The sequence below is a fragment of the Castor canadensis genome, chromosome 12 (genome assembly GCF_047511655.1).
Source record: "Castor canadensis chromosome 12, mCasCan1.hap1v2, whole genome shotgun sequence".
NCBI classification, from domain to species: Eukaryota; Metazoa; Chordata; class Mammalia; order Rodentia; family Castoridae; genus Castor; species Castor canadensis.
This window is the reverse complement of record NC_133397.1, coordinates 64214764-64240103: the sequence shown is the minus strand read 5'-3', so window position 1 is coordinate 64240103 and position 25340 is coordinate 64214764. Positions and strand designations below refer to the sequence as shown.

At 39.4% G+C, this 25340-nt stretch overlaps 1 protein-coding gene across 6 annotated transcripts in view; it reads right to left on the bottom strand.

The window, feature by feature from the left end:
* Window positions 1–365: 365 nt before the first annotated feature.
* Stambp (STAM binding protein) overlaps window positions 366–25340 on the bottom strand; it is a 31532-nt gene continuing 6557 nt past the window's right edge. For 4 of the 6 annotated variants that reach the window (XM_020166420.2, XM_074050017.1, XM_020166421.2 and 1 more), the window contains exons 3-10: window positions 19119–19194; window positions 17990–18085; window positions 16278–16644; window positions 12228–12352; window positions 11145–11282; window positions 3436–3548; window positions 2514–2613; window positions 366–984 (exon numbers count right to left, since the gene is read on the bottom strand). In XM_020166420.2, the coding sequence (XP_020022009.1) occupies window positions 928–984; window positions 2514–2613; window positions 3436–3548; window positions 11145–11282; window positions 12228–12352; window positions 16278–16644; window positions 17990–18085; window positions 19119–19194 (1072 nt within the window). In that variant the 3' untranslated portion in view covers window positions 366–927. Of the gene's footprint in view, window positions 985–2513; window positions 2614–3435; window positions 3549–5297; window positions 8891–11144; window positions 11283–12227; window positions 12353–16277; window positions 16645–17989; window positions 18086–19118; window positions 19195–25340 lie in introns of those variants that run through there. The other 2 variants (XM_074050016.1, XM_020166423.2) reach the window with 2 other exon arrangements.

Sequence of the window (25340 nt, the reverse complement as noted above, 5' to 3'; positions counted from 1 at the left end):
AAAAGAATAGCCAGCATAATGTGATTAGTAGGATGGGAAACTAGGGAATGGAATCATTTACTCAGAGTATAACCTGGTACTCCAAACCAATGCTCTTCTGTCCTCAGCTAAAAGCTTGTTGGGCATAAGGAGGAAGTAAATGGGATGACCTACTTGAGATAGCACCAAAAGAAAAGAGATGACTTCATGGCCCTGGAAGACAGCAAGAGGCAGAAAACAAAAACACTGAATAATTAAAAGTGAATTGGGGCACCCCTTCTGTGTCAGTACCTCTCAAATTCCATTTCAGGGGAAACAATCACACCTTTCATTTAACTTGTTTATGTGATGCTTGATCAAATGGATCTCTCTAGAGCACAACAAAATAAGTTAATCATTATTTTATTGTAGAGGGAAAATACCTTAAAATATTTATTAAATAACATAATTCCTGATAAAAATCATTCTTCACAATCAGCTCAATGCAGTGAGCGGTCCTCACCCTTGTAATAAACTCTATTAATATGCCATAAACCAAATGAAAATCCAAAAGATTTCTAAATGGCTTCCAAATTTCTACATATATGCTATCATTTAGTCCAAAGGTAGGCAATAAACAAGTTGGCAGATAAATTAGAAGATAGCTGAGAGGAAAAAAAGGTTAATAGTTGGTGAATCTAGAAAGAAGGGTATATGGGTGTCCACTATACCATTCTTTTGACTTAATTTTTAATTGCTTTATTATAATCATGCTCTTTTCCAGATTTGCCTTAAAAATATATTCAATGATTTCTTTTCAAACCAGAAATAAAAAACCAGTTCTTTCCCAGGTGCTGCCCCCCTTCCTATTTTGTCTTAAAAAGCTTCCAAAGATTTCCAGAAAGCTAAGTCAAGGGGTGACAGTGCACTGATATGCTTTTGTAGTTCGCAGGTATATGAGTCAAACTCTCATCGAAGGTCTGTGATGGTCACTGCTCTGTCCACAACAGTCACATGACTACAACTCTGCAACAGGGAAAAAGAAAGGTGAAGTCCTGGAAAATTCTGAAGACAGTTTTTAAACCCCTTTATTTAAAATACTCATTTAAGGCCAGTGGTTCTCAGTCTGGAAGCCAGACCATGACTTAAGTGGTAGTTGCAGTAAGGGCTCTGGACTCATCACACTCACCAATCCCTATTCATAGACTGAATCAACATCTGCCCATATATCTTTGTTTATTTTTCAAATGCACAGGTACTCTAGAGTCATTTGTAAATTATATATTTATTTAAAAGAATTAGTGGCTTCACTGCAGTTTGGGTATCCTCATTATATCATTCAGATACTAAAGGTCACTTAGTATCCTTTGGGGAAATACTCACTTTTGGTACACAAAAAGGGTCATTATAACTGGAAACCTGTGTGTTGGTACCTCAGTCTTTTTTTTTTTCTCTGTGCAGTCCCTATTTTAAAATCCTGGACCCCAGACATTTATAATATTCTAAAACAGACCAAACTATTTTTGAACAGATTTGTTAGAAAGTTCTTCCTCACATAATGCTGAAAACAACTTTCCATGAGGTCTTAGTTTTAGTGTTGGGAGAGGTATGAAGTCCAGTTTTTTATACATCAACAGTTCTACCACTTGAAGTCAACTCTCAGATCCTTCTTAGAGTTTCTTTTCTAAACATCCCCATTCCTTTTATGTGATAAGATTCCAAATCCCTTTTCCGTATAGCTCACTTTTCTCTGAACCCAAAAGAAATAGTAATACTATAGGCCACTATGGAGTGAAGCAACACTATTGCATCAGATCTGAAAGGTAAAGTGAAACATACTGATCTTACCATCAACTAAACTTTGTTATTCACAGAACACAACTTAGGGAAAAGCTCAGCTTCCCAGGAAGGTGATAAAATCATTATTATCTAAGTAAAATTTCAGAATCAAATTACTTAATTTGCCTACCTTACATCCTTGCACTTAAATCTTTTATTGGAATATGGGCTTAGCAACTAAAATGATTAACAAAAGTGATATTTAATAAGCCAGCTATTGTATTAGATACTTTCTGCACATTATTTTGTGTGTGTGCTGGGGATTGAACCCAAGGCTTCATGCCTGCTACATGCATGTTCCACCACTGAACTATATACCACCAGCCCCTACTTCATTTAATATTCTCAAAAAATTATGTATTATTATCATTCCTATTTAACAGATGAAAGGCCCAGGAAGGATCAGTAGCTTCGAAGACATACAGTCATTAAGTGACAGAGCTGAATCAAATCTATTTCTAACTAAGGATGTAACTCAGTGGCAGAATACTTACCTAGCATGTGCAAGGCCCTGGGGTCAATCTCCAGTACCACACACACACACACACACACACACACACACACAAAACAAAACTATTTTTATCCCTCACAGCTTCCCATGTACAAGTGACAAGACTAATCTTCTATGTGGGTCAGAAAGGATGATGCATCTCTTTAGCTATGACTGTCCTCCTTCTTTGCAATACAGCCCTGATTTCTTCTATATAAATACATACGCAGAATAAAGGTGGATCCTTGCTGTGTGGATGAAATCCTTTCTGTCGACAGGAAGAAATCTCCTCTAGTCCATGGTCAGTTAATTTAAAAAATCCAGTTCTGAAATAAGAAAAGGCAGGCTCAGAGTCAAAGGTGTCCCCCCATCCTTAGTATACGCGCGCACACACACACACACACACACACACACACACACACGACCCAGGCATGCATACTCATATACAGCAAGATAGAGGTAATTTTGAGACAGCTTTTATAGGATGATGGCTTATAGGTCTCTTTTCTAGTGAATGAATTATAGTTAAAAAGTGATTCATCACTACCACCACACTAGTTTTGCTGGGAGAATTCATAATAAACAGTAAGAGTTTATTATGAATGAAGCTATGTGTGCTGGTGCATACCTGTAATCTCAGCTATACAGGAGGCAGAGGCAGGAGGAACATGAATTTGAGGTCAAACCAGGCAAAGTTAGTGTGACCCTATCTCAAAAACAAAATTAAAAAAAGAGGTGGATTCTTAGTTCAAGCAGTAGAGTGCTTGCCTAGCAAATGCAAGGCCCTGGATTCAATCCCCAAGACCTTAAGATTTGAAATGAAAAAGCAGTAACACTCTGAGATAATGTGTTTAATTTTGAAATTCTTTAATCCAATATCAAACTCTTGAAATTCCTGTCACTTAAAATAAAATAGTTCAAATTTCTTGACTTAGAAAAACAACAAAGTTGTCATTTGGAGGTTTTAAAATAGTAAATTATTTTTATGAGAATATGGGGCTTAACTGAAATCTTTTAGGAGCAGCCAATTAATACTACAATTTATGCATTTTATAACCAAAGTCTCAAGAATGGAGATCTTTTGCTCCAAGGCTTTCTTTCCTACCACCTCCTTGTAACCCCAGAACCACTATGTCCCATGTACTCACTCCTGGAACTTGGGGGAGCAGACAATGGCTATTGACTCTGGCAACATCATCTGATAGGAGCAGTGAGTGTGCAGGTCAACACTGGAGAGAAACGCCGTCTGTGTGGGATGAGTCTGAAAAGAGAAAACAAGCCAGAGAACTTGCAGTGAGTACAGACAGCCATGCCTGGTTCACGGAGGAAGGCAGGGACAAGGAGTTTTCAGCATTTGGCCCAACCTTCTTTAAAAGTACAAAACTCTCTGCAATCATGAGAGGTACACTGCATAAGTTCATAAGTATGCTCCTTTCTACCACTGTAAACAACTACTGTTTAACATGAATATGTGAAGAGACTCCTAAGCTTTTTTTAAAAGTTCAAGAGGTTTCTTATATAAAATGGTGACTCTAGTTCAAAACAATGTATTATCTACCTTTAAATTGTAGAAAGTATATTTTAAGTGCCCTTACCACAAAAAAAGATAAAATTTGAGGTAATGCATGTTAATTAGCTTAATTTAGCATTCCACAATTACACATTTCAAAGCACCATATATATGTATACATCATATATAAGTATAAATGACTTTTGTCAATATATTTTTATTTATTTATTTATTTACTTTTTGTGGCACTGGGGATTGAACTTAGGGCCTCATGCTTGCTAGGCAGACACTCTTATCACTTGAGCCACTCTGCCAGCCCTTATATATTTTTATTTTTATAAAAATATATGGTCCCATTATAAAGTCCTAGAAAACAAGGAATAAAAAAAAGAGCTCACAGAAATAAGAGGAATTAAGCAAAATTTGGACATTGGAAGTGTCTGTAGTGAGGAATACAGTGAGAGGAGGGAGAAGAAAGTGACTAAGAAAATAAAGTAACTTGATTATTCTGGTTCTCAATCTCCCTTTCTGAGATGACCAGCTTTCATCTATTGAAAGTAACTTACTTAGGTTTAATTGGCCAGGCAGAATGGCAGCTGAACAGATTGGGGTGGGGGTGTGTTCTCGAGAGTAATGGTGGGGAAATGCCACAAATGTGGTAGGGAGACTCCCATATCAGATATTCCCTCACATACACGGTACCATAATTCTGGGGTATCATGGATGGCCTGATAGGGTGATTTATGTGCAATGGAAAGAAACGCAGCATTAAGCTCAGGCAATGTATGTATGATCCTAGCTCACAGTTATAGACAACATATGAAATGGCCCAGCACATTTCCTTTCATTCACACTTATCTGACCCTTGCAGGAGAGAAGTCCTGGAGGATAAGGCTGGGTGGAGTAAGAGTAAACCTGGGATAAATAAGCCGGGAACTTTCTTGTTCCGGTTTGAAAACAGTGGCGATGTTAGGTAGCCTGAACATTCTTGGGAGATAGGCAGACAAAAAGAGCGGAGTGAATAGAAGGGTGAAAGTTTTCTCTCTGGACTATTCATCAGGGGAATTCTTATCCTGCTCGTTCCTGGGTTGTGGAATTCTCGATGAGAGTGGAGGGCTATAGGCTGTAGAGCTTGGGGAGGGGGTGGGTATCCAAGTAAGGGGCTAATGGGAAACCATTAAATTAGCGGGGCATGAGAGGCGGTAGAGCTCAGGAGCTGATGATGGCAGAAAGTGCTGAAGCACAAAGACTATTGCAGAGTCTGAGAAAAATTGAATTCCAAGGTTGGAATGGACAAGGCAGAAGTCAGTGTCGTGCTGTATTCCAATTAAACTTCTGACATTTCAAAAATTAAGATTCAGATCCCAGGAATCAAGAAAAGGTTTTTCCGAGGTTGATATGGATGGGTTAGGGGACTCTTGTGTTGGGCCCTGTGGGGGTGTAGACTGGTAAAGAAATACATTTTGGTCTACCACATCCAGAAATTGGCCAGGAGACCCGCGTCAGGTGCTTAGTGGTTGCTCAGAGCCTTAGAGGTCTCATCCAGGCCTGGGCAGGTATCCCGGGTGGGGTGAGGGAGATAAGCACATGCGCGCAGGGCGTGGATACTGACGTCACAGGCACTGACGGCGGCAAGAGCGGTGTTGGGGGGGTATGTAGGTCAGGAGTTGCACCTCATGCGGGACTGGCCTGAAACCTGATGTCACAGGCACTGGGGGCACGGAAATGAAGTGGAGACCTCGGTGCATTGCAGGCGGGACTGGCATTGAGGGAGCTAGGGGTGTGGAGGGGGGAGCAGTGTCTCAGATGTGACAGGTGGGGGGAGAACGGCGTCCCAGGTGTCGCTGGGGAGAAGTCAAGCAAGAGTTCCTCTCTTGGGTGTGGAGACAAGAGGAGCGATAAGTGTGTTCCTCGGGGGAACAGGGATGACGGAGGCTACTGGCAGTGCAAAGATCACAGGGAGAGCGGAGACCCAGAAAAGGAATCTGTGCCTTAGGTCTGGAGACAGTTTGCTGTTTCCTTCTCTGCCTCTTATTCTTGACACAAACACGAAGAATTCAAGGGGTGATATTGGGTTAACCCTGGGATCCACAGAATCAAAGCTGTTAGTGGGGCCATCATGATAGGCATCCATGGACAAGCTAGGTGGGCATCTTCAACAACTATGAATGAGAATGGTCCTGGAAACTTCTTCCAGGAATTTCTCCTTTTTAATCCTTTCTAAGAAGTGTGAGGTTCTCCCTGGATGATTCAGGCTTTGATTTTTCTAGAGTCTTTTAATTTCTATCTGACCACCGAGGTGTATTTGGCTCCTGGTAAGCTCTCTCTATACTATAGTTACCCAGGGCTCGTGAGATGGCTTAAGTGGTAGAGCACCTGCCTAGAGGCCCAGTATTTCAACATGATAGCAGTCAAAGACTCAATATACCAGTTAGATGAATGATTTTTCTTCCCAACATGTAAGAAAAAGTTGTTCCACAGTTAAAATATTATCCAAGGAAGATAAGGGAAGTAGGGGGCTAAATGGATTTTAGCAGCTCATTAAATCATGAAAAAAGCCTGTCTTATTTGGAAGGAGAATAAGGTGTAGAAATTTGAAAGTAATCAGTTAAAATACCATCTAAATGTGCACTCAGTTTTAGTTTGTTACCAATTATTTATTTTGTGTTTTATTAAGCATATTTCTTCCATACAAAATAGACAGGTATAGATGACTTATGTTCATCTTAGAGTAGTTGTGATCACAATCAGACTGGAAAAAGAAAGACCTGATATGATTCAAAAAGGGCATCAACCTTCACTGACAGCAAAACACAAAAAATAAACAAATGCAATCAATTGGGTGAAAGAAGCTGAATATAATGGAAATATTATATACTCATATATGTAAATGGAAAAGTGAGATATGTTGAAAGTATTCCATGAATGGGGGGAGAAGGAGACAGAGAATGATGGAGGGGGTAAATTCAACTATGATATATTGTATGAATTTTTGTAAATGTCACAATGTACCCCCAGTATAACAACAATATAATAAAAAAAGGAAAAAAACCCCAAAAAACAAATGCAACCAACTAGTGTTTTCAAGCCTATTGTGCAAAACTTGAATCTCGTGAAGAGCTTGTCAAAAGCACTGACTCCTACATTCTATCCCTGAAAATATCTATCATGAGAGTAAGCCCTTTTTTAAAGCTCACTAAATGATTCTTATGTGTGGTCTCATCTGAGAAGCACCACTCCACCGAGGGCCATTAGGAACTCACTGGGATGGAAGACGTCTTTAAGGCAGAATGATGTTAGCTGAATGCTGGCAGCAAATCCACACAGGTCCTCAGGTGGCATATAAGAACATCAGTGACCAAAAGAAGAACATAATCCTGATTTTTTGTGTGTGTGAGACTGGGGTTTAAGCTCGGGGCTTTGCATTTGCAAAGCAGGCGCTGAATTTCTTGAACCACATATCCAGTCCAATGATGATAATATCATCCTTTAGGCACCAGGGAGCCATGGCCTGTGCCAACACTGTTCATCCCATAGAGCTTGGGATTCTAACTGGGAGCAAAGTAGGCCTACACAAGATAATATATATACCTAAATTAATATGAAGTTAGATAGTTTGATAGACAGTAAAGAGAAACAGAAGGGCTCAAAAAATAACTGAACCTGAATCAAAAACCCATTCCTTAGTCCCCTGGCCTTTTCTAGCTACTATGACTTCTTTCCTTCCTTCCTTCACAGTCAGGCATCTTTGCGGAGCGCTGATGACTCACATCTGTAATCTTAGCTCCTTGCAAGGCTGAGATGGGGAGGATTAAGGTTCAAGGCCAGCTCAGGCAAACAGTTCAGGGGAACCCATTTCTAAAAATAACCAGAGCAAAATGGACTGGAGTTGTGGCTCAAGCAGTAGTACACCTGCTTCATAAGGATGAAGCCCTGAGTTCAAACCCCAGTTTCACACAAACACACACACACACAATTTTCTTGAAAAAGTTATGTTCACTGTGTCTCCTCTGTTGGGGAGAGAGAAAGGCATTTTCAAGAAGAGAAAACAAAATGCCAAAGGAGCAGAAATGAGCAAGAAAAGTGAACACTGAGGGCAACTTGGGTATCTGGACAGGGGCAGAGCATATAATAAGCAGTGAGTGCTAAGAAAGGCTGAGACAAGAGGAAGTAATCAATAAGCATCCACGCAATGTTTTTGAATGTTGGGAAGCTGATTTATACTTAATAAGATGTGGAAGAAAGAATTGATCTTTTGCACTCTTCTCTTGAAATTTTAAGATGAGTAAACCTTATTGTCTGCTTTTTTTTTTTTAATCCCAAATTAAGAAATGGTGCAGAAATATCAAGGGTGGGAGATGGGTGGAGGGGGAAAGCTGAACGTCTATCAATTTAGGCTCTAAATTTGTTCCTAGTTGGGCACTCACTGATGCTTAAAGGTCTTTATTTATTTATGGCTTACTTCTATCTGAAGTCTAAAGAACAATTATTCCAAACTTTCTACCATCTCCTTTAGTTTCTAAATCCACCTTGGTCTCCCTCTTGTCCAACAGCAGATCTAGGCCCCAACCTTATCTGAAAAGAGTTTTCTTGATTCCTCCAAACATCATTTCAGAAAGATTTCGGTATCTTCATCTCTTTGCCTTCAATCCTGTGTTGGAGAAATAAGTGTTTTCTTCCTTACAGGAAGACGAGCCCCCTTTTGCACTTCTGATTTGGTTCTTTACTATTGTCACATTACCTTGTCTGTCCTGCCCTTTTCCCCCTCCTCCACTGGTTCACTGGGCATAAAAACACATTCAACAACTACATACCAGAATGTGGATAAACCTTCAAGAAACTGAGCAGAAAAAGCAAGACACAAGAAATATATATTGTATATTTCTGTTTACAAAAAGGTCAAAACCAAGCAAAGCTAAATTATACTGTTTAAGAATTCACATTTAGGTGGTAAACTATAAAGAAAGCAAGAAAGGGATGATGAGGTGAAGAGAGGGCTCACCTTTTCCAGGGAGGAAGTGTGAATGAGTAGGAGAAGGCTCTTGGCAGCATCCTATTTCCTCACTTAGGTAGTGTGTGTATATAGATGTTTCCTTAATGATTCATTAAAGTATACATTTAGTTTATGTACTTGCATAAATGTTATATTTCAAAATATAAAGCTTTTGAAAAAATAGAATAAAAACAAAACACATTTCAGCCTTTTCATACTAAATAATCAAGAAAATATTCTATGCCAATAAGCTGCCATCTCCCCTCTCTCCATTCCTCTAGAGCCAAGCTCCTCATTATCATTTCATTATCACTACAACTGCAATCCCCATGACTTCTAAATTCCTAAATTCTATGACCACCTTGGCCTAAAACCCACTAAACTGAGGTACTCAATAACCTCATCAAATCCAACAGGTTGATCCAAGTCTTTGCCATGCTGGAGCTTTCTGCAGCACATGGCACAACTAGTATCCTGAAATTCCTTCTTACGATATCCCTCTTCCTGTGGCTTTTGTGGCCTAACATGACCCTTATTTTCTTACACATCTGTGTTTCACTTTTCACAATGGCTACATTCTCCACTTCCCTTGGTAGCTTGTCTCCCAAGCTGCCAGTGAGTCTCTTCTGTGACTCTCAACTTTCCCCACTTTCAAAGATTTCGAGGTCAGCTCAATGCAAAAGACTCCCAGATCTCTCTCTTGCTTTGAACTTGCTTCTAAGTACCTGCCTCCAACTGCCTGATAACTACCTCCACTGATCTGATACCCCACAAGTACCTCAAATTCAACATGCTCAGAAGTGAACCCCACTTCCAAAGTTAGTCCTTCTTCTGAATCACCTATTTCTAATTAAGAGATGATCAGTGCCACCTCCACGAGCCTGCCCCAAAATCTGAGTCATCATTGACTTATTTATCATCCTCTATTACTCATTCTCTGAATCTTCTGAAATTCTAGATTCATCTCCTCCTTCCCAAAACACTGCCATTACCCTAGTTCTCATCACCATAGATTTTTATCACCACCCTAACCTTGAATGATTTCTCCTGCCTCCACCTACCTTAAAAATGCCTTCATGTTAAAATTTCTAAAGTATGGTTTTGATCATATCATTATTCTGCAAAAAAAAACCTGTAAGAGTTCTTCACTTACTAAAAAGCAGAATTGTGCTATCTATCCACACAGGACCCTCCAGAGTATGACTCCAATGTATCATGCTAAAACATATCTACCATTCTTTCCTGATGTGAGCCATAAATCCCATGAAACTAGACTGCTCAGTACTCCAGGAACAATCTGCCTATTCCCAATGTTGTCTCCTTCACATGGTACTCTCCCTTGGATCATCTTGTCAAAATTCTCATAAATCATATCAGATATCCCTCTGTTCTCTGAATCCCAGTGTCCTGTTGGTACTTCTTGAGGTTCTTAGCACACTCTACCTCATATGAAGAGTTGTTCGCTGTCTATTTGTGTAATCTCTCTTTTGAGACTAAAATTAGATCTTATGTTAATTTATAGCCCCTAGCAGATAAGGGACAAGTTTTCTGTCCTCCATTTACTATAATGGGTGAGAGTGCTACAAAATAGTAAGCAAGTCAGTAAGTATTTATGTAATTGAACTGAAGAGAGGATGAAGGCCCATGGGCCTGTCTCACAGGTCAGTATTTACCCAAGTTTTGACATATAAGTATGTAATCTTTCCAAATCCAGAAATAAGCCAATTTACCATCTGCAATTCATACATGTGATATAACATGAAAAACAGCTTGGTCTATGAGAGTGAGGAGTTGAAAGCAATAGGAAGAAAAATTAAGAAATAATCTTTAGGGAAGAAATTATATTTACTTGAATATTATCAGAAGTCTGCACAAGATATGCAAACACTTGAAAACTGTATGTTTGGTGGCACTTCTGGTTTACATGAAGACATATACTGCTTAATAAAGACCAGATGCAACCATCTGAATTAACTTCCTTGGCTCATTTAAAATATTTTGATTATATGTACCTTTTAGGAACATTGTTTGTATGCAGTAGAAGTATAGTCTCTATGGCCAACTTCTACATTATTCTAGGCCAGCATCCTATCACCACTTATACTCACAGGAAGCTGGAACTTTAGAGAAACTAGTTTATTTTTATGAAAAAATAAAAAAACAAGTTAAGCAATTAAAAAGTCCTGAGTAGTTCCCAGAAATCAGTACTTGAGTGTAAGCAGTCAAATATGCTGAAAGCTGCCTCCAAAGGAGGGAAAAACAATAAATAATTTGGATATGTTCAAAGAAAAAAGCAAGCAGTGTTCTTACAACATGAGAGGAGACGAACTGTCAAAGAGCTCAGATTTGCTTACATGAATCCAGCCCAATGTGATGAGAGCCTGCTGATCCTGTATGAGGAAAAGTTCTTCTTCATTCTCTGTGTTGCAATAATCAGCCCCAGCACTTTGCTTGGGGATGAGAACATGCGTAATGGTAAATTCATTCCTCATCTGCCGAAGAAGAAAAACAACTCATCATAATTCCCTGACACTCAAGCAACACCATTCAGTCATAACAGTATAAAATTAAATATCTACATAAGGGAAGGCCTTTCCCATCCAGCATGAGTCTCTTTTGTGCTCCTTAAATCCCTCACCTGAAGTGTTTTACAACCTTGGCTGCTCATGTGCAATTCTGGGGTGCTCTATAAAGTCACAAATGCTGACAACAACCCCAGAACTCCAGAATTCCATCAGATTCACAGCCTGGGTAAATACCACAGACCTAGGGAGATTTCTGGCTATAGCCAAATGGGTCTATGGTTCTTGAGAAGCTCCAAGTAGAGTACCATTTTTCTTCCTTTGCTCTTGTCTAAAACAGTTTCCCTTTCACTGTTTAGTGAAAGGTTCAGGTTAAGTCTATTCATTTCATTCATGTATTCATTCAGCAGTTAGTAATGGGTTGTTTAAGTGCCTCCATTCAATGATCTTTCCTTCCTCAAAATTCCTAGTGCTCATATGGTACATATAATTCAACATGCTATTTATCTTTTGGTGTGACTCTCATTTCTCCAAAGTGATTAAACACCTTTTGTGGACACATACCATGTGCTTTACATATTTTATATTTCCAGGCCCTACCAGGAAGTAGGTGCTCAGAACATGATATGTAGGTAATGACTGGATCCTCCTACTAAGTTTAGAATTAGGTACTTTAAACTACAGCATCAAAATAATCAGTTCAACTCAAGGGACTTTGAAAAGCAACCAAATACAGAGTCATCAAATTCAGAGTGAATACATTATGCAGTTCATGGTTCCTTCCATGGAGGGACTGATGCAGAGTAACTGACCCTGGATATCTTCTCTGAGAGTCACAGGAAGCCAAGGGGGAAGAAACAGTAACAGCCTCATTTCAAGAAAGAGCTTGCTTTTTTTTTTTTTTTTTTTTTTTACCAGTTTTCCACAGAGAATTCCACATGTTTCTACTCCCCGGGTAGTGTTGGCACTGGCTAACTGGAGAAACTGTGGGCACAGCCTCCCAGGTACCACCACATGGCGCAATCCATCAATTGTTGGAACTGTAATGGAGAAGGGGAAAAGTCTGAGACCATGGGGCTCCATCTCTCCAGGCAGACCTCATAGCTGGGAGCCCTGAGAGAGCAATGCTAAGTCATTGGGATTTCCCCCAACTTCAGACAGTGAGACATTCATCTTAATGGCACCAAAAAAAAAAAAAAAAAAGGTCTGTAAAGTCTTCTCCAACCTCTGGCTATAGCTGAATGGGAGCTGTGCTGCTTAACTTTAGGTCTCAGCCTGATTGGGTTAAGGAATACTAGAGAACTAGAAAAGCAGTATTTGTTGGTGTGCCTGTGATGGTGTTTCTGAAGGAAATTGGTACATGGGTCCATGGACTGAGTGAGGAACACCTGCCCTCAATATGGGGAGCAGGCTCCATATAAACATCTGGAGGCCTAGATTCCTCCTCTTTCTACTGGAACTGGCACATTCTTTTTCTTCAGTCGTTAGATATCAGAACAGATTTTTTGGCCTTTGGACTCTGGAACTTCACCAGTGGTATCTTGGGTTCTCAGGCCTTTGGCCTTAAGACTAACACAATCAGGTGCCATGGCTTTGAGGCTTTCAGATGTGGACTGACCATGCTACCAGCATTTCAGGGTCTCCTCCTTGCAGAAACCCTGTGGTGGGACTTCTCAGCCTCTGCAATCATGTGAGCCAATTCCTCTAAGAAATGTGGGCTATCGTGGCCTCCACCTGGACTTCAAAGGATGTTGCAGACAGCCTTGAGGCCCAGGCAGAGACCTGTTACAGGGGACAGAGTGTCATAGAGAGTCCTCTCTCTGGCAATGCCTATTGGAGATAATAGGAGTGAGGCAGCCTCTTAAGACTCTAAAACTATAGGACCATCAGTCCTGGGAAAGTGACCGGCATGAGATTGTACTCCAAGAGAGCTGCTAGGTGGATTGACTCCATTCAGAAAAGGTGCTTCCAGAGGCCTTGGAGGGGTGGGGTGTGTGTGAGGGGAAGGCAATCAAACACATGTCCAGTGTGCCCAGGATTCAGGAATTGGAGTCAAAGGAGATTATTTTCCAGCCTTAAGACTTAACGTCATTTTCCTTGTTGGGTTTTGGACTTACTTGGGACAAGTTACCCTTTCTTCTAGTCTATTTCTCCCTTTTGGAATGGGACTGACTATCCTGTTCTTGACCCATCATTGTGTTTTGGAAGCACAAAGCTTATTAATTTCACAGGTTCACAGGCGGAGAAGGCTGAGTAGTGCCTTGAGTTTTACCTGTATCTGATTTAGATCAAACTGTGGATTTCAAATTGGTGCTCTTGTACTTTAAGAAAAGAATAGCCTTTAATCATTCAATGTCATTCAATATAAGACAAGAGTATCGATCTACCATTTGATCCAGTAATACCACTCTTGGGGATATACCCAAAAGACTGTTACTCCAGAGGCACCTGCACACCCATGTTTATTGCGGCACTATTCACAATAGCCAAGTTATGGAAACAGCCAAGATGCCCCACCACTGACGAATGGAGTAAGAAAATGTGGTATCTACACACAATGGAATTCTATGCAGCCATGAAGAAGAACGAAATGTTATCATTCGCTGGTAAATGGATGGAATTGGAGAACATCATTCTGAGTGAGGTTAGCCTGGCCCAAAAGATCAAAAATCATATGTTCTCCCTCATATGTGGACATTAGATCAAGGGCAAACACAACAATGGGATTGGACTATGAGCACATGATAAAAGCAAGAGCACACAAGAGAGGGGTGAGGATAGGTAAGACACCTAAAAAATTAGCTAGCATTTGCCCTCAACGCAGAGAAACTAAAGCAGATACCTTAAAAGCAACTGAGGCCAATAGGAAAAGGGGAACAGGTACTAGAGAAAAGGTTAGTTCAAGAAGAATTAACCTAGAAGGTAACACCCACGCACAGGAAATCAATGTGAGTCAATGCCCTGAATAGCTATCCTTATCTCAACCAGCAAAAACCCTTGTTCCTTCCTATTATTGCTTATACTCTCTCTACAACAAAATTAGAAATAAGGGCAAAATAGCTTCTGCTGGGTATTGTGGGCGGGGGGAGAGGGAGGGGGCAGAGTGGGTGGTAAGGGAGGGGGTGGGGTAGGGGGGAGAAATGAACCAAGCCTTGTATACACATATGAATAATAAAAGAAAAAGGAAAAAAAAAGTTGCTGAGGTGTTTAGGAATTCTCTGTTAGAATCTAATACATAGAATTGAAAAAATTACCTCCCCATTCAGCTGTTCTTTTTATTTTAGCTCTTTCCTTTATCTCATAAGAATATCAGAGTATGACTTTCAAAGAAACATACCAGGATATATTCTTGACAATGGAAAATGATTTGGGTAGTTATTTACTTCTGAATTTAGTCTTTTTAGAAGAAAGTTTAAATGCCAAAAGAATCCCAAATAACAAAAAAACCCAATCTGATCTTCCATGAAGCCATTAACAAAGCAGCTCATAAAATCTGCCAAGAATGGACCCAATTCCACAACAGAGAGGCCCAGTAATCCAGGGCTAGGAAGCATCTTTTTCAACCATATTATCTTTTTTTTTTTTAAAAAGTAAAGAAAAGATGTTCTGCTTCTGCACATTTGACAGCAAGATCTGAACTGCCAGAGAAGTAACAAAGTTGGACCAGGAGACACAGTCACATGGCAATCTGATGATGGTATCTAAGGATGATTAATTAAGGTTTGGCACAGTCCTTTCAATTCAATAATCACTTAAAGTACATGTAAGTAAAACCTGTGCTCGGCCCACAGGGAACACAAATATGAATAAGACTCAAGCCCTAATCTACACAAAGTTAAGATCTAGTTATTGACAAATGACTATACTATCAGGTAAATGATCTAAATTGTATTAGAAATAAAAAGAGCTCTGGGAGTTTTACACACAACTGAATCAATCTGATTGAAGGGAGGGGGACTAGAAAAACTTCCAAGAAAAGCAAGGAAGCAGAAACAGAGACAGGAAGGGCTGTGGGTGTGGCTGAAGAGGTACAGTGCTTGTCTAGCAAGCATGAGGCCCTGAGTTCGAACCCTAGTACTGCAAAATAAATAAATAAAAGAAAAAGAAGCAGAGAAAAGAGGGTCTAGGTAAAAGGAAAATGTTAATAAACCTCTACATAAGATAGTCTAGGGACTGTCCTGGGAACATAAATTTAATTTCCTCAGATCATAGAATATGTGGGAAGGAAAAGTAGTGGGAGATAAGCTTGCCACATAAATGGGGGGAAGTTCTAAAGGACAAGCCTCAGAGCCCAGCCCACCTTCCTTTCTTCATTGTATCTGTACACTGATTTTCTCCAAAACTGACTCCTTCAAATGACTGCTTGGAAGTTGATTCCTACCTTCCAAAATTTACTCTAACAATCAAGACATACTCATCATTTTACCTCACAGAGTATTTTCTTGATCACCAATTGTTGATGAGAAGAGGAAAGATTGTCAATGGATGAACTGAGTTATCACACACTATATTTACTTTGACCAAACTCCTTAAAGATTAGGAATGCTTTCAGGGAAAGCACAATTCAGTAGCCTGACTTTTTAATTTTTATTATTTTAAATCAGTCATTGAATTGCACAGCGGTTCTATACAGTTCAAAAGTATTTTTACAAAAAAGCCAATTGTAGTCTTTAATTCACAGAACATTTCAAATCTCTGCAGACCCCTTAAAACTTGAGGGTCTGACTTTCAAAGGTAGTACTAACTCTTCAGAAAATTGACCTGGCTTTAAGTCGATTATATGGTTTAAGCAAAGGCTACTTTTACAAGACAGCCAGTGTGACAGAACACAGTATAGCAGTACTTATCAAATGGGGTTCTGTGGCCAGAGCCTAGTGGGATGACAGGGGCATGCTTAGTCTGAATCCCCAGAATAATACACTGTTTGACTGCAAAAGAGATGGAAAAGGACAGCAATGAACTCACTACTTTCTGAGTAGCTCAGCGCTCCAGGTTTCAAGGACCTGTCCACCACTGGTGGCTTAGCTGGCCTTCCAGTTGTGTTACAGGCTGAAGGCTGTGTGGATGAGGCAGGTGAGGTGGGGACCACATCTAAGGAGGGCTTTTCCAAGTCAGGCACCAGTGGACCATCTAGGCCAGGGTCCACCTTTCCAAACTCTTGTACAATTTTTAGTCGCTCTTTTTCTAGCTCCTGGTTCCTGATCATCTCCTCAAAGGCATGAAACTGTTCCTGTTCCAACTGTTGCTGCTTTTGTTGTGCTACCCTCTGTCTTTCCTTTTCCAACTCTTGCTGGATGGCCATATTCCGGGCAAATTCCTCTGCTTCCTTCTTCTACAAAGAGAGAAAAAGATTTAGACTAACACTTCACACCTCAGAAGAACAAGGTTTTTCAGCAGGCTGATTTCCAAAATGTACTTCTGTTCTGGCTTGATTTCCCAACAAATAATTTAGGCTTCCCTTGATACCTCTCTACCCATGGAATAAAGTCATCACCCCTTTCTTCTGAGTCACCATGTATCCATCTTCAAGGACAGTTAAGTCCTAGTCCTCTCAGTACCCTCAGTGTCCTAATGCATTTTTTCTTTACTGAAATATTGATACAGTTTAATTGTCTGTACCACAAAACCTATATTATATACAGTTCTATTCTCTAACTGTGCCAATGTATGTATTCTGTAAGGCTATAAAAGTAAAGCTATAAAACAGAACTAAATCCAAACTTACATCTGTTATGTAGAGGGTCTCTGGTGAATTTTAAACCAAAATGAAGCCTCCAAAACTTTTCTGATAATTAGTTCAATACAATGACATTTAAACTAACGAGAAACATTAAACAATAAGCTCCTTCATTAAAAGAAGTTTTCAGGCTGGAGGTATGGCTTAAGTGTTAGAGTGCTTGCCTAGCAAGCACGAGTCCCTAGGTTCAAACCCTAGTATCACCAAAGAAAAGAAAAAAAAAATATCATGCAACCTAACATATAAAAAGAAAAAAATAATAAAGAAGTTTTCACTCACTTCATTTCTAAAATGTATGCCTCACAGCTGTTTACCCTTCTGCTGATTTTCAACACCAGCGTGTAAAACAGCCCAGCAGATAGCTACACCACGTAAATGCTTGCAGTGTACGGTCTTGTCTGATACAGGACCACTGCAGTATCTTGGCATTTCTCCACATGCTTTAACTGATTCTTCCAACAAAATTCTTTCAAACATAGCTAGAAAAATCAATTACTACAAACAGTTTTGAGTGTAATCAAATGTGACTTAAACCTCTAAAATCTATGATCCAAAAAATCTGTTTTGGTCAGGGGAGAGGAGATAAAGGAGAATGATAGAGGGGTGAATTCAACTATGATATACTGTAAGAACTTTTGTAAAAGCCACAATGTGTCCCGAGCACAACAATAAAAATTTTTAAAAATCTGTTTTGGTCAGAATTTATGTTATTCTTAAGGTTCTTGCTCTAGATATAGCAGACAGGCAATAGCTTTTGTGTCCCTAAAGTTACCCTCTTGGACAGTAAGCTAAATCTGTGTTAGAATCCCCAGCTTAACCACTGAGGTGTTCCACTTTTTTGAGTTACTGGCTTCCCACAAGTGAACTGTCCCATTAAAATTATAGAACCTTTTGAAATAGCATGTAAGTTCCTTTTCTTTCTGGGCTGTCATATACTGACCTTTTCTTCATTATATTGTGCATATTCTTTCGTATATCGTTTCAACAGTTCTGCCTTCAATTCTTCTGCTTTTGGAAATGCAATCTCCTTTAATTTCTGAGATACAAAATGGGAACTGAGAATCAGAAAAATTCTTGTTTTTTGCAGTACTGGAGTATTTGAACTCAGGGTATCGCACTTGCTAGGCACCCATCCAGCCCATTTGCTTTAGGTTATTTTTCAGGTAGGGTCTTGCATTTTGCTCAGGGCTGGACTTGGACCACAATCTTCCTACCTATGCCTTCCACATAGCTGGGATGACAGCTGTGTATCACCATACCCAGCTTATTGGTTGAGATGGGGTCTTGCAAACTTTTTGCCTGGGCTAGGCTTGAACCACAATCCTCTCAATCTCTGCCTCCTAAGTAGCTGGGATTATAGGCATGAGCCACCATGCCTGGATAAATTAGGACAATTCTAATGTCTCTAAGTAAGTAGAGAAAAAGAAGACTTAGGTCAAGTTGACACTGTCAGTGTTTAAAAAGTGACTTGAGGGGCTGGCTGAGTGGGTCAGGTGGTAAAGGGCCTGCCTAGGAAGCACAAGGCCCTGAGTTCAACCCCCAATACCACCTGATGATGATTCATACCTATAATCCCAGCTACTTGGTAGGCAGAAATTGGAAGGATCATGGTTTGAGACCAGCCTGGAAAAACAAGTTAGTGAGACCCCCATCTCAATTAAGAAGCCAGAGGTGTTAGCAAGTGCCTGTCATCCCAACTACTCAGGAGATCAAAGGTAGGACTATAGTCGGAGGCTGTCCCCAGGAAAAAAAGCAAGATCATACTTGAAAAATAACTAGAGCAAAAAAGGCTGGGGAAATGGTTCAAGGGACAAAGAGCAAGACCCTGAGTGAAACCCCAGTATGAGTACATACACACATACACACAAACAAACCCCAATAAAAGTTTTGAAATACTTGCTACCCTGCCATTCCTGTGACTTTATAACTACTCTAGAAAGACAGAAAAATGACCTTAGTTCCTATGACAGGACTTGATGCTCAGCCACAGAAACTAATACTTTTATCTTAAAGTCAGTCTGTGCTGCTCTGAAGCTTTTAGATGGGCAAAAAGGAAAATGAAGACCCACCTTCACTGTGTCTTTCTTTTCAGGAATGGCAGCTGATTTATAATCTCGATGCTTTGGCAGTTTCTCAATGAAGAGCCTACGGAACAGATTAGAGAGATTAATGATGCAGAGCAAATGCCCAAACGTCCATGAGACCCTGAGCAATGCACATTCTTTACCCTGTGGCCACTGCATGAGGGTTTCCAGAAGTACAGGGGAGGAAGAGCAGGTACACTCAGACAGGCCGTGTTCCCTACCATCCCCATCCTTGGAAAGAGCAGAAAGCCTTGTCCTCTTCTCCAGGTGTATGGCAGTAAGCATCAGACAATTACACCAAAGAGCCAAACAAGTAAAATATTGAAATAATCAAAAACAGAAACAAAGCCTGTCCTGTGCCCAAAGTGCACCTCCAAAGAAAGAGATTCTTTTACAGGCTTTCAAAGGAAAGGTCTTGGGCTGGTGAAGTAGCTCAAGTGGTAAAGCACCTATTTAGTAAGCATAAGGCCCTGAATTGAAACCCCAGTAGAGCACTCCCCCAAAAAAGAAAGGTCCTCCTGTCAATAAAGTGTTCTTCAAAGGAAAGTGACAATCAGGGGCAAAACAGACATGACTTTCTTGTCTATTTCTTATGATCTTTACCTTGGCAGTTTTTCTTTGAGATTCATGTTCTTTCAAAGAAAAACATTCCTTTGCATCATACCAAGCATGGACATGCTTAGATAGTGCATGTGATACAGTTACAGGCATGTATTATGTGCATAACATATGTATTGCATGCATTATGATCTTTGATGAAAGTGCTTAAATATCAGATGTTAGATTTTCTTTCAGTTATTGTCCTTGGCTAGAAAGCTTAGTAGGGGAAATAAACTGCATCAATTCACAGATCTCTAGGATTTATGACATCTACTTAAGGACAGTGAAAATAATCAGAAGTCTACTAACTTGTCACAGCCAGAAAGTGGCAGAGTCAGGATTTCAATACTACTGTGACACCTTCAGGATCCACTCTTTTAAACACTACACCATCCCTCCTCCACAAGGCTCCTGAAATGTCTGGAACTGTTAGAGGGGTTCTGAACAAAGATGTTTTTCAATAGAATTAAGTTGTAATACATAGAAACTAAGATATGAAACAAATAAGCTGAGGGTAGCTTGCACACAACTCTAAGTACTGTACTGTAGTTGAGATAAATTTTCTTTTCTACTTTCTGCCACGAGGGAGGAATATGTGGAGGAGAAAGCCTCAGTCAGGGAAAAGAAGATAACCCTACCCAAACAAACCCTTTGTAGATTAGACTTCTTCCTCAGTTCTGGATTAGGAACATGAAAATTTCATTTCAATCCAACTTGACTTGGCTTCTTAGGCAGGGATGAATTCTAAAATCAGAATGGTTCTAAGTCTTTCCTTCATAAAAAAGATAGTCTATATTGAAAACAAGTGCAGAGTCATTTGTTCAAACTTTAAAATACTGAAGAGGATATTAAGATAAATAAGACATAGTTCTTAAGATAGTTCTTTTTAAAAATTTTTCTTAATATTTAAAAAGCATAAATTGGTAAGAAAAAAATAGTTTAAAATAGTTTAAGAATATGACAAAAACAGAAAACACACTAACTTCATTAATATCAGAAAAATGCATGTTAAAATAGCATATCGCTTTTCACCTATTACAATGGTAAAAATAAAATGTAATACCCAGTCCAGGCAAGGGTGTTGCCACTTTCATATACTGCTTGAAAGAAGGAGCAAATTAGCAATATGTATCAATATTCTGTATGTTATATCCTTTGTAATTCCACTGTCAAAATGTCAGTCTCCTAAGAAAATAACCACAGATGTGACCAAAGAGTGACAAGAATCTTCATCAATAGCATTTACAAGAAAAAATAAAAAATGACTATGTCAGGTCATATGGGAGGAGTAAAATAAATCATGATTATTTTTATGATGGGATGTTATTACTTCATTAAATGTCTATAAGGCTGTTTAATGATGATAATGTAATTCTAAGTAAAACTTCACTAAATGCTTCTCCCAGTGATATCATAATGTTAAATTAAAGGATATAATTCAAACAATTCCCTCCCCTATTCCCAGAATGCCCTTCTCTGCTCCAGGCCATCCTCCCACCCTACCCCTAAGGCACTTCTCCAAAGTTCTGACCTATTCCCCACCTTGCCCCTTTCTTGTTGCTGGACTTCCTTGATTCAAACGCTTCTCTGATTATCAGACCTTGGGGTAGATAGAAGACATTTTTATACTGCCTTAATCTTAAAGGACAGTTTTTCCCCAATATTCAGTACATCTTTCTGCTGCTCAAACCAGTTCAAGTGGTAGGGTAACTACCTGGCAAGCATGGGGCCCTGAGATCAAACCCCAGTATTGCCAAAAAAAAAAAAAAGAAAAAAGAAACACAGGAAGTATGGAAGTATACACAGAAACTAATAAAAATAGAAGGTAGGGAAGACAGAGTGGATGAGATAAGAGTGGAAACGAAACTTTTCATCATCCACTTTTTGTTATTTGTCACTTTCTGCAATGGAAGCTAGTTTATAAATAAAGATAAACCCCCCCAGTCTTGTACACAAATATCTTTCCCTTGTTCTAGTTATCATTATCAATTTTCTGAATGGGGACTTATGGGCAGAAAGGTCCTTTGAAAACGGACAAAGGGCAACATAATCCATTCCTCTTATTGGAGGTTACAGCATTTAGCAATTAGGAAAGGACCTCTGGAGCTACTTTGCCTATACTCAGATCCTAGCTTTGCCATTTACTACCTGTGTGGCCTTGGGCTATCAGCTGTGTGACCTTGGATAAGTCACTTAATTTCCCCATCTCTTAGTTTCTTTATACATGAAAATTATATAGATGGAGACAAACTAGTATTCCCTGACAGGGCTGCTGTTACACAAGGAAATAATAAAAATAAGGTGCTGAGCACAGTGCCTAAGACAAAGCCAACATCTGCTATGTGCTTATGTGATTATTTTTGTTAGTACACAAAGAAAGAAATGTGAACAAGAATGAGCATGAAGGTAACACCAGAGCTAGGAACTTTCTAGGCATAGAATAGCAGTGGCCCAGATGTATATTGTTCTCTGGGGTGATATCTGGTTGCAGCCTAGAGAGAGGAAATGTACCAAAGCAAATATGCATACAAGCAAGACAACAGAAGAGAACAAGGGAAAAGGAAAAGATAAATGGCAAAGTAAATACAAAAGGTGAATAAATAACATGAAATGGTGTTCAACTTCATGTATAATAAAAGAAATTAAAATTAAGATAAGATAATATTTTCATCCATTAGATTGGCAAGACTTAAAGACTAATTATCCCTTATCTAAGTAAGGGTATAGGGAAATGGGAATCCACATAGAATGTTAGTAAGATCATAAATTCTCACAACCTTTTTTCTTAAGGGAGGGAAAGGACAGAAGACAATTATTCAAGATTTAAAAGGTGTGTATCCTTTAAACTCACTTTCTAGAATCATAATTTAAAATGTATATATCCTTTAAGCTCATTCTCTAGGAACTTATCCTAGAGACTGTCACATAATTTTTTTTGTTGTCTTTTTCTGAGACTGTCATACAATAGTACAAATATATACATACAAGAATATTGAATATAGCCTTGTTAACAAAAGCAGGGAAAACAAAATAAAAAGCTAACTGCCCACTGATATAGGACAATTTAATAAATTATGGTATATCCAATGTGAAAACAATGTAAGCATTCAGTCATCCATTTAAAAAATATCTATTGGGCATTTCCTTTGATGTTAAGCATTATTCTAAAGGTTGGGGATATGGTAGTAAATGATCTAGTCATTTTTTTTCCCACTATAAAATGTATGTTACAGTGGTGAACAGACAATAAACAATACACAAGACAAAAGGTATATCATAGCCAGGTGCAGTGCCTCAAGACTATAATCCTACCTACTAAGGAGTCAGAGATTGGGAGGATCAAAATTTGAGGTCAGCCCTGGTAAAAAGTTAATGAGATCCCATCTCAACCAATGGCTGAGCTTGGTAGTACATGCTTGTCAATCCAGCTACCTGGGGAAGTGCACAAATAGGAGGATCACAGTCCAGGTCAGTCTGGCATAAAGTGAGACCCTATCTCACAAATAACCAATGTAAAAAAAGGATGATGGGGAAGGAAGGGGGAAAAAAGGATGATAGAGTGGTAGAGTGCCTGCCTAGCAAGTACAAAGCCCTGAGTTCAACCTTCAATATCACACACACACACACACACACACACACACACACACACACTATATATATATATATATATATATATATATATATATAAAAACAATGCTAGGGAAGTCATTATTAACAGGGAAGGGGATCAGACAGTGATAGCAGAGGGATGAAATTTTAGATATAGCAGCTAAGGAAGAAGGTGGCATTTGAGCAAGGACCAGAGGGAGTGAGCTATGAGGAGATCTGAGTAAGACTCTTCCAAGCAGAAGGAATAGCCCTGAAAGAGACAGCTCCATATGTCCTCATATGGAAAGATATTACTGTTAAGAAAGTACGTTACAGAACAGAGTAGATCAGAGTATGTTCTCACTCACCCCTCAAGGAAAAAAGGTGACACATGTGAGTTCTTTTGTGCTTACAACATACACAGACATTATCTTGCACACACAAGAAACATAACTGGTTACCTCTGGTAGATGGAACTTTTCTTTTCACTTTATTATCTCCCTAACAGTATCTTGAAAATTTTTTTTTATCATGAACAAGTGTTAATTTGTATGAAAACAACACATTCAAAAAGTTAAGCAGGAATTCTACAACATGGGTATATTAAGGACTCTCATCTCTTTTCTTCCAGTCTTAAAAGTTAACCAGCAAAGCAAGTATGATCACAGGGGAACCCTTCTTCAGTCTATAAATTCCAATCCTGGTAAACATTTTCAACACAGGTGATATCTCATTTTCAGAATGAGGACTTGTGTTACAGAAGGTTCATACAGGACACAGGAACTGCCTGAATACTCCAAGTCCCTTCTGTGTAGCCTAGCTGATGACCATAAAAAGCTGTGAAAGAATCCACTGCCTGGTTTATTGTCTGTGCTCATCATGAAAATATGTACTGATTTAATATGCTGAAGAGCTTTCTTCTATACTGGGGTCTGCAAAAGGCAAAGCATTCCTTCAGCAGGGAATTTACTGAGGGGGGAAATATGCCTGAGATCATTAAGATGCCTGAACTTCCCCAGGAGAAAGGACAGACATGCCTTTTAAATCCTGAGCTGGGCTGGAGGTGTGGCTCAAGTGGTAGAACACTTGCCTAGCAAGCATGAGACCCCGAGTTCAATACCCAGTACTGAAAAAAAAAATCCTGACCAAAATCTAGACCAAAAGGTCTAGAATAATGATTCTCAATAGTGGGAGAGGTAAAAGAGTGGTGAGGTAGATGCCTATTTTCCTGTCTTTCCTCTCCCCTCAGTTGTAGTAACTGGCAAAGTGAACCACTATCACTGATAGGAATAAACCAAGTAAAACATAGTAGAAAAACTAGCTGAAAAATCACTGAATTAGAACTTCTTTGCAACTTCTGTGTTGTGTCAGTTCACAGAAGCAGAATCAAGGTCTTGAAAACAGATGCCAGGAAAATAAAGGAAGATCCATTTATAGCTTCAGGCCAAACCACCCTAGTGAAAATTAACCCCCAAATCCAACAAACCAAGTAAATAGACTCCCAACCCCCCTGTCCAGAACTCTCCTCCAGGCCTAGTTCATCATATTAAGTGGAACTCCTTATATAGGTACAGACTCCTCACATGAGTCTTGCTATTAACACTGATATTTCTGTCACTCAAAAAAAAATCAATTTTTTTGTGTTGCTGCAGATCAAGCCCAGGGCTTTGCACATGGTAGGCAAGAGTGCTCTACCACTGAGCTATATCTCTAGCCATCTATTTTTTTCTTTTGATGGGACTGGGGTTTGAGCTCAGGGTTTTGTGCTATGCAAAAAAGGAGCTTTACCACTTGAGCCACACCTCTAGTGTTTTGCTTTAGTTAGTTCTGGAGATGGGCATCTCCTGAATTCTAAATTATTTGCCTGCACTGGCCTTACACTACGATCCTCCCAATCTCAGCCTCCTAAGTAGCTAGGTTTACAGGCATGAGCCACTGATATTTGGCTATCCATGTCCTTTTTTTGGCAGTGATGGGGTTTGAACTTAGGGCCTCATACTTGCGAGGCAGGTACTCTAC